At 40.0% G+C, this 9,620-nt stretch overlaps 1 protein-coding gene across 2 annotated transcripts; it reads left to right on the forward strand.

The window, feature by feature from the left end:
• Positions 1-382: 382 nt before the first annotated feature.
• LPXK (tetraacyldisaccharide 4'-kinase family protein) lies at positions 383-9,403 on the forward strand. 2 transcript variants are annotated; one of them, XM_087317820.1, is made up of 8 exons: positions 383-575; positions 950-1,073; positions 1,160-1,429; positions 7,257-7,406; positions 8,054-8,287; positions 8,751-8,810; positions 9,079-9,159; positions 9,244-9,403. In XM_087317820.1, exons 1-8 carry the CDS (start codon positions 409-411, stop codon positions 9,397-9,399), a joined length of 1,242 nt encoding a protein of 413 aa, XP_087173946.1. In that variant the 5' UTR covers positions 383-408; the 3' UTR covers positions 9,400-9,403. The 2 variants fall into 2 exon arrangements, with proteins under 2 accessions (XP_087173946.1, XP_087173947.1); XM_087317821.1 differs by lacking the exon at positions 8,751-8,810.
• The last annotated feature ends 217 nt before the right edge of the window (positions 9,404-9,620 follow it).

Consider the following 9,620-nt stretch of genomic DNA (forward strand, 5'->3'; position numbering starts at 1 on the left):
GACTAAGGTGTTCGAGAGTGGAGCAACGTTCTCACTTGAGTGAAGAGTCTTAACAGTGCGAGCTAATCATGAGCGGAACTGAGATGGGCTCATTATTAATGTAGGATTACTCCTTAGTTGTTCTGTTGGGTGTGCTGCTTCGCCAAGAGCTATGAAAGCGGTTGGTGGCACCTTAAAACTGGAGCCGGCATAACACTCGGAGATGAGGTCTCGGATTTTTTAAGTCTACTACGCGCGCGCGCGTGTGTGTTTTCATATTTCGAAATCTACTTCCTGAGAAGAACCCAAAATATGTACACACACACACACACACACACACACACACACACACACACACACACACACAGAGGCAGCCTGCAGGCAGAGAAACAGAGGCAGAGAGAGAGAGAGAGAGAGAGAAGGTGGGCAATGAAGCTGAGGCTTGCTCTGTCGCGAATAGCTTACGCAGACCCACATTCGTTATCCTCTGCAGACAAGTCTGTTCTCCCCATCCTTGGGCTCGGAAGCCTTCTCTACGCATCTCTCTGCCTTCTTCGGCAAAAGCTCTATCAATGGGGCGTTTTCAAGTCAGTCAGGTCCATTCTCTCTCTTCAGCTCTTCTACAACCAGTTTTTCACCTTTTCTTTTTCGCCTTTCCATTTTAATTTGTTTTACTGAGGGCACTTCCTTGGCTTAGCCACAAAATATTCAGCTTCTTCTTCATGTTAGCCAGGCAGTTCATCAGTTCAACTTCCAGCCTTGTTGAACATGGATTATTATTCGAATTCTACAGTTTTTGAGGAACTGAATATCAGAAGTTTTCATTCTTCACTAGTCTCCCCTATCTTGTTTTGATGAACTTTTTAAAGACTAATAATATATGGAAGAAAAATTTGGATGCATCCAGAATAACATATTGTGAAATCTATATCAGGAAAAAAAATTTGACATCATTTTCAATTTTGTGCAGAATGCCTATTCCAGTGATAAGTGTAGGCAACATAACATGGGGCGGAAATGGAAAGACACCTATGGTTGAGTATCTTGCTTGGCAGTTTCTAGAATGTGGTATTTCTCCACTTATACTTACGCGGGTGAATTATTGGCCCTACTTCTGACAATGTTTTAGTATCTTTTTGCATCATTATTAATTTCTCTATTGCTGGGCTTGCTCGTCTAGGGCTATGCTGGTGGGGATGAAGGAAGGCTACTTGAGAATCATCTACAAGGAACTCCAGCAGTAGTTGGCATAGGTAGTAACAGGGTTAAGACAGCAACAACATTATTTCAGAAACATGGCTTAATGAGCACTGAAGACATAGTTGAAATGGCATCGAATCTGTGTCCTTATGCGAAGGGAATAGTTTATGATCAATCAAAATCTAAGAGATTATCAACATATGATCAGAATCATGGCATTGGTCTAATTCTTCTTGATGATGGTATGCAGGTATACACTTTTTTATACATTTTACGATATAGTAAACTAGCTGGTGGTGTCTAGTTCCTTTTTGATTTAACACTTGTGATATTGGCTGGGATTCAGAAATTTTATGTCAGATGATAGCTTGATTCCACTTTTTTATTGTGTTGTGGAAGAATTCCCTCCTTAGGAAGACACATTAGAATCTACTAAGCTGTCTCTTTTGATTTACCCAATGTAACCATGCTTCTACTCATGGAGTTTCTGTTTATCTACGTATCATGATTGTGTCGGAGGGTTGCAGCTCCAGACCTGCACTCTCTTTCATCTTTATTATCTCTGTACTACATTCTCTCTCTTCCCAAATTCTTTTCTCTCTAGAATTTGCAACTTTTTAAATGCCTTCTCTCTTTAGAATCTGCAATGCTTTAAATGCCTTTTGTCTCTTCCACTTTTTCCAAGATATTCCCATTTTTTATTTCTAGTTTATTGTACCTGTTTGGTAGTACAAGAGTCTCTTAACTACCAAACAACTATTCCCAATTTTGTATAAATAGGCTTATACCAGCCTCTTTTGTAAGGTGATTATTTTCTGTTGCTACTTACAAACAAGCACAACTCTTTGGCTGTGTCTCTACTCTTTGCAACCATTTTTTTCTACTACTGTCTAACAGCCTTCTCACAGCTTGGCTGTGACTATTTTGTTCTAACTCTTCCGCTGCTGCTATTAACAGCTTTTCTCACATGGTATCAGAGCAGTGAGGTCTCCATATCCTCAGCCTGATTTTTTTTTGCCAAAGAGCACACAGACCTATCTTCTTTTATCCCTCCCTCCCAACCTACAAAGGAGTTTTTTTTTTTTTTTTTTCTTTTCCCCTCATTTGAGCCTCACCTAGCATCTAGGGAGAAGTAGAAAGACCCTGACCATCTACTTACAACTGCTGTAAATTGTCCAGTTGTGGCTCAAGAGGAGGATATGCATGGCCTCACATGCCACGATTGTTTCATCAACCATTCCCCAACTCCCCAAAGAGTCCATCTTGGATGGGAACAATTACTTGGATTGGGAGCTACAAATAAAGACCTTGCTACAATACCATCGTTTATGGAATGTAGTCAATGGTAGTGACAAGAAACCACCAGTAACTTCATCCTCTTCAACCAAATCAGTTGCTGGCTCATCTAACGCTGAGATTGAAGCGTGGCCAGATAAGGATTCTCGTGCCCATGCTTTCCTCATGTTTAATATTAAAATGAGCATCGCTCGTCAATTTCAAGATACAGATGAAGAGACAGCCAATGAACTATGGACATCCATCAAAAAGAGGTACCATCGAGCTAATCATGCTCAAATGATAGCTATTGAGAACCAACTAGCTAATCTCAAGATTCATGACACTCCCAACATCATGGATCAAATAACGCAATTTGTTACTCTCCAAAAGGAACTAGTTTCTTTGGGAAGCAAGTCAACTGAAGTTGAGTTTGTGCATTGTCTAATGATAAAGTTGCCTGAGTCATTCTCAGCTTTTTGTGACACAATTTCTCTTCTTCCCAACACACCTGATATGAATACATTTCTTGGCATGCTACAAGATAGGGCAACAAGGAAGAAAAGTGCTCAAACTTTCAATGAGACACTTCTACATGCGAGAAGTATGGCAAGTGGAAGCAAAATGGTAACTCCTACAACAAACCCAATCCAAGACCACCAAACAACCCAGCCTACAAGGAGCTCACTTGTCATTATTGTGTCTACAAAGGTCACATTCAACCTGATTGTTGGAAAAAGAAAAGGGACAATGCTAAGAACTCTTCTTCTACCGAAAATCAACCTACACCGAAATCCAACTCGGCCCACTCAGCCCACTCAGCCCACTCAGCCAAATAAACAATTTTCATTGGCATTGAGGAACATACTTCACATTTGGCTGGACCAACTATCTCAACCATTGATGAGTGGTTAGTAGATAGTGGTGCTACTTCACACATGACCTATGACAAATCCATTTTGCATTATGTGAAACCTAGCTCCTCCCAAATCTCCATAGGAGATGCCGCAAGCATTGAGGCTTCATGTGTGGGTAATGTGTTTCTTAACAATTCTTCAAATGAAGAACCTGTCATTCTTCAAGATGTGCTACATGTGCCTCGCATCTTTGCCAACCTACTTTTAGTTTACAAAATCACTAAGCAAGGTTATGGAGTATACTTTGATAGCTCAGTTTTGGAAGTCATTGACACCAACAACCTACAAATTGTAGCTAGTGGCACACAAGAAGGGGGTTTATACCGCCTGAAAAGTTCCCATAGCCCCTTGGAAAAGTCCAAATCTCATCTTCTTTATCTTCTTCAAGGCTCTTATGCGTTGGTGGCACAAGAAGATCCCACGTTGTGGCATGCTAGGTTTGGTCATCTCAACTATGATTCTCTTCAAAAGCTCTTCTCTTCCCAACTAGTTGAGGGTCTTCCTATTTTCAAAACTCCCAAGCAACATCGAGAGCCTTTCCCTCATGAAGCCACTCACCGTGCAACGTCTATCTTGGAGTTAGTGCACATGGATCTTTGTGGTTCCATGAAAACCACTACTCTTGGTGGTGCATGCTACTTCATGCTCATCATTGATGATTTCTACCGCAAGGTTTGGGTTTATTTTCTTGTGGAAAAATTGCAAGCCCTCACAAAATTTCAAGAATGGGTAGCTCTCGTGGAGAACGAGACATCGAAGAAAGTTCGAAAGATCAAGTTGGACAATGGTGGAGAGTTTATCTCCTAAGCTTTCCACCATTTCTGCTCTCAACGAGGCATTGCTCGCCAATTTTTTACACCCAATACTCCTCAACAAAATGGAGTCGTGGAAAGGAAGAACCGGACAGTCCAAGAGATGGCTCGTACAATGCTATCTCAATTTGACCTTCCTCTCTCGTTTAGGGGTGAAGCTGTCAACACAGCAGTCTACATCATCAACTGTTGCCCAACAAAAGCAGTTGCTAGAATGACGCCTGCAGAAGCATTTACAGGTGTAAAGCCCTCAGTATCTCACTTTAAAGTCTTTGGTTGTGATGCTTATGTTCACATTTCAGATCATAAAAGGACGAAATTTGAGTCCAAAATGAAGAAATGCAAATTTCTTGGTTACAGCACACAATCTAAAGCGTACAGGTTATGGGATTTAGAGTCAAAGTCCCTAGTCATCTCTAGGGATGTTCATTTTGTGGAGTCTCAGCTGGATGATTCTAGGATTTCACCTGAGTTCATGGTTGAAATCCCAGCTCCTTCGGAATCTCCTATTTTAGACGAAGATGTCTCATCATCAAGCCCCCCATCTCCTCCTACTCGATCTCTAACTTTGCCAACAATTTAATCCTCTTCCTCAACTCTACTTGTTTCCCCTCCCTCTACAAACCAGCTTCCACCACTTCCCAAGTGGCTTCAAGCCACCATTTGTGATTCTCATCTCTCCGATGCTGAACTTCATGAGTATACATCTGGTTCTCGAACACGTAAGTCACAACGGCCGCTGCATTCATGCAACTTTGCCTTATTGTGCATTGTTGTGCAATCCAAAGAACGCACAACAACAAAAGAGGCCCTTGTTCTTCCAAAGTGGAAAGCAGCAATGGAAGTTGAACTTGATTCCATTGAGCGGAATCATACATGGGAGCTGGTCCCACGGCCTCCACATCGACAAGTCATTGGACTGAAATGGATTTTCAAGAACAAATACCATGCTGATGGTACTTTGGATAAGCACAAGGCACGTTTAGTGGCAAAAGGCTACTCACAAGTCGAAGGAGTGGATTACGAGGAAACTTTTGCTCCAACAACAAGGTACACCTCTATCCGATGTGCTCTTGCACTTGTTGCTCACAACAAATGGCCCATTTTTCAAATGGATGTCAAGTCAGCCTTCCTTAATGGTGACTTGAAAGAGGAGGTTTATGTTCAACAACCTCCAGGTTTCGAGATTTTAGAGCAGAAAAACATGGTCTACAGGTTACACAAAGCCTTGTATGGCTTAAAGCAAGCTCCCAAAGCTTGGCATGACAAAATTGATAGCTTCTTTCTCTCTCTTGGGTTTCAAAACTGTAATGCTGACAACAATCTCTATGTTTTTTCCCAAGATAATTTGCTTTGCTTGATCATATTATATGTTGACGACCTTCTAATTACAGGGTCCCTTGCATCTAAAATCGAGGAGGTCCGTGCTGACCTCAAAACAACCTTTGAAATGATTGATCTAGGACTTCTCCATTATTTCATAGGTATGGAGGTCTATCAATCACATGGTGGTATCTTTCTCAGCCAACATAGGTATCTCAGGCAGCTCCTTGAGACCTATAGCATGTCAAATTGCAAGCCACTCTCCTGTCCAATGGATCCAAACTCAAAGCTATCTCGTGAAGACAATTCTCCCATATTTGAGGATATCATGAAATATAGAAGGTTAATTGGGTCCCTTCTTCACTTAACTTATACCAGGCTTGATTTGTCCTATAGCGTGAGTATTCTCAGCCAATTCTCAACTGCTCCAAGACAGTCATTGGCAAGCAGCTATTCGAGTTCTTCGGTATTTGGCCAACACACTCGACTATGGTCTGTCTTTTGGAGGCTGCATTGAGCTTGTTGGCTACTCAGATGCTGATTGGGTAGGTGATATTGATTCTAGAAGGTTCACATCTGGCTATTGTTTTATGTTAGGTTCAAGCTTGATTTCTTGGAAATCAAAGAAGCAAAACTCAGTGTCTACTTTATCGATGGAAGCTGAATATTGCACCTACTTGGATACTTGCTGTGAGTTGCTATGGTTAATGCAATTGTTTTCTCACATTCGTGTTTTGCAAGACTCTCCTATTGCAATTTTCACCGACAGCCAAAGTGCCCGTGCCTTGGCACATAGCTCAGCATTTCATGGTAGAACAAAACACATCTAAGTGCACTACCATTTTGTTCGTGAATTAGTAAAGTCACAAGTCATCAACTTGGCATATTGCCCTACTCAAGGAAATGTGGCTGATTTATTTACTAAGCCGCTTCCAAGGCAAGCCATTGATTAGCTCCTTGATCGACTCAATGTTGGACCACCGTTCTGGAGCTGAGAGGAGGTGTTGGAGGGTGACAGCTCCAGACTTGCACTCTCTTTCATCTTTATTATCTCTGTACTACATTCTCTCTTCCCAGATTCTTTTCTCTCTAGAATCTGCAACTTTTTAAATGCCTTCTCTCTCTAGAATCTGCAATGCTTTAAATGCCTTTTGTCTCTTCCACTTTTTCCAAGATATTCCCTTTTTTTATTCCTAGTTTATTGTACTTGTTTGGTAGTACAAGTGTCTCTTAACTACCAAACAACTATTCCCAATTTTGTATAAATAGGCTTATACCAGCCTCTTTTGTAAGGAGATTATTTTCTGCTGCTACTTACAAACAAGCACAACTCTTTGGCTGTGTCTCTACTCTTTGCAACCATTTTTTTCTACTACTGTCTAACAGCCTTCTCACAGCTTGGCTGTGTCTATTTTGTTCTAACTCTTCCGCTGCTGCTATTAACAGCTTTTCTCACAGATTGGTAGCACTGCGTATGTTGCAACATCCATGATATTAAAACCGAATCGTAATGTGAGTAGCAGAATCCTGAAATCAGTACATCCTCATAAACTTAGCATTCAGATTATGTGCTTGGACTACAGCATGCCTAGCATCCAAATCATGTGCTTAGTTCTTACATGTCTGTTAGTTTCAAAGGAACACAAAGCCTTAAACTAAATGGTAAATAATATGTTTAGACGACATGGCTAGATTTTTGCAAGTCTAAACCCATGTGGTCAATTGACAGAAAATTTGTGTCCTGTTTCAGCACTTCAAAATGAAGAGAGATATAGAAATTGTCATGATTAATGCATTGTCACTTTTTGGAAATGAGAAGCTGATACCTCGCGGTCCATTGCGGGAACCTTTGTCTGCACTGGCTCGTGCCGATATTCTTGTAATTCATCATGCAAATCTGGTATGTTATAAAGTATTCTCAATTCTGTATTCATATTTTGATGGAATTTGAAAGGTGACTTTGTACACATGATAATTGGTGATTCCAATTTCCAAAAACAGTATGGGCTGTGAATATGAACCCCTAGACAAAGAATGAATCACTGATATCAGCCAAAACAAATTGACACTGATGCTTCCAAAGAAGAACCAGAGAACAGGATAGAGTTTTGGAAAGAAACATATGACTTAAAACCTATTTATTCCAGAAGGCTGAATGGATTTGTCATGGTTCACATGTCCCATGGTAAGATCTCCTTGTGTGACTTCATGTATTTGATTATTTTGCATGTCTGTTGGTAGCCGATGTGAACTCTGCTTGATCTGTCCTATGACACCAGTGAGGGTCTAGAGGTGGAGCCTTGGTGTTTTACTGTAAATAATGCTTATCATGCCACTATAGAGGCTTCTATATCCATCTTATTTATTTTAGCCATGTGCATGCAATAGAGAAGCACGATATCAACTCCTATGGATGATAGTTTATCAGGCAGGGAAGCGTCAGCATGTGGATTTTATTTATGATTGTTTCAGAATAATACAGCTATCTGTTGATATCCTAGAGAGAGCGTGGGAGTGGAAATTTGTTTACATTTTGGGTACAAGCAGGTCTCGCATGAAAGATTGAAGTCCATCAAGAAAATGCTCGCGGGAGCTCTTTGCTATAACGCTGCTGTGTGCTGTAGCAAGATGCTTCCACGTATGCTTTTTAAGATTCCAAGTGCGACAACTGCATCTTTCAGCACAGAACTAATGGTATCATTGGATGTTTTAAAAGGGGCATATGTTTTGTGTGTCTCTGGGATAGGCTGCCCAAAATCACTGTCCTTCATTTTGGAGAAGGTAATGTTTTCTTTCAAAGGCCATTTTCTTATTTTCCTTGAAAATCAAGAATTTGTTCTATTGCATTCTAGGTAGGTAAAACTCGGGTATATCCCTCCCTTTTTCTTTATTTCCCCAAATGCCCTTGATTAATGTCATTAAGAACAATGATAATGGTTTATCAGTTCACCCTGTCTCTATCTCTTTCAATGGTTAATTGAGGCTGTTCAGAGAATGAACAACTCAAGAGGTATTTCTGAAATTTTCCCTTCATGGTGTTGAAGTGACTTGTGCAAACTGTGTTCTCCTTCCATCCAAGGAACATTTGGTCAACTAATGCTGCAATTTCGACTTGTTTGGAGTATTATCTAAACTGTAGGATAGATCTAGTGAAGGAAGCTGAAGCAAGTTATATATATATATATATTCTTGTTTTTCCTTCTATCTTTTTTCAGTTATTTAATTTTAGTCTATCTGTTTTCAGCTAGGAGCTGCCTTTATAGAACCTTTGGAGTTTCCTGATCATCATCACTTCCAGTCTAAGGTTGGATTTGTTTGAGCTCTTCTAAACCATAGTTTTGGCTTCTTTTTTTAATATAATATTGAAATTTATAACAATACAGCAATAGTTAAATGGGTGACATTGTAAAGTTATGCATCGAAATTCCAGTTTTTATCAGTTCGATGACTTCTAGACAAGTGTGTTTATTACTTTGATGTGATGAACGAACTTGTATATGAGGTTTATATTTTAATATAAACTTGAAAGTATGGCTTTTATTAGAAATCCCTCTAATTTTCATGCACTGCAGGAGATATTTCTCATCAAGGAGAGACTGTCTATACTTCAATCAAAGGTAGCATCAGTCCCCCTTGTGCTGCTCACAGAGAAGGTTAGGGAGTGCAATTCCATTTTTGTGTTCTCACTTTGATTTATTAAAACGTAAATGTTTTTGAGTTTTCTCTGTTCTCTGCAGGACTATGCACGAAACCCTGAGATTTTCAATATTCCACAGTGTGATTTTGATGTTTTCATTCTGCATTCTACTTTGGAGATTGAAGATAACTCAGAAGCTACTTTGGATATTCGTTATATCATTGCACAGAAGATCCAGAAATGGAAATATGTTTAAGTTCTCTTGATGTTATAGTTTCCCTGGCCCTAATTTTGAAGACTTTTGATTAAATGAATCATTCACCAAACTTTTCCTTCCTCTGACGGTGATTGGCTCAGTGTTTTTATCGTATTATCTATAGACTAGAGGAGTGTAGTTGACCCCATATGAAGTAAAATGTTTTGAAAACATGTACATGCAATGAATCAAGTATGGCAATGGGTGGCATATCTTTGTTA

The sequence above is a fragment of the Azolla caroliniana genome, unplaced genomic scaffold (assembly GCF_043228905.1).
Source record: "Azolla caroliniana isolate FFs.n. ecotype wild unplaced genomic scaffold, voAzoCaro1.0.p SCAF_4, whole genome shotgun sequence".
Lineage (NCBI taxonomy): Eukaryota > Viridiplantae > Streptophyta > Polypodiopsida > Salviniales > Salviniaceae > Azolla > Azolla caroliniana.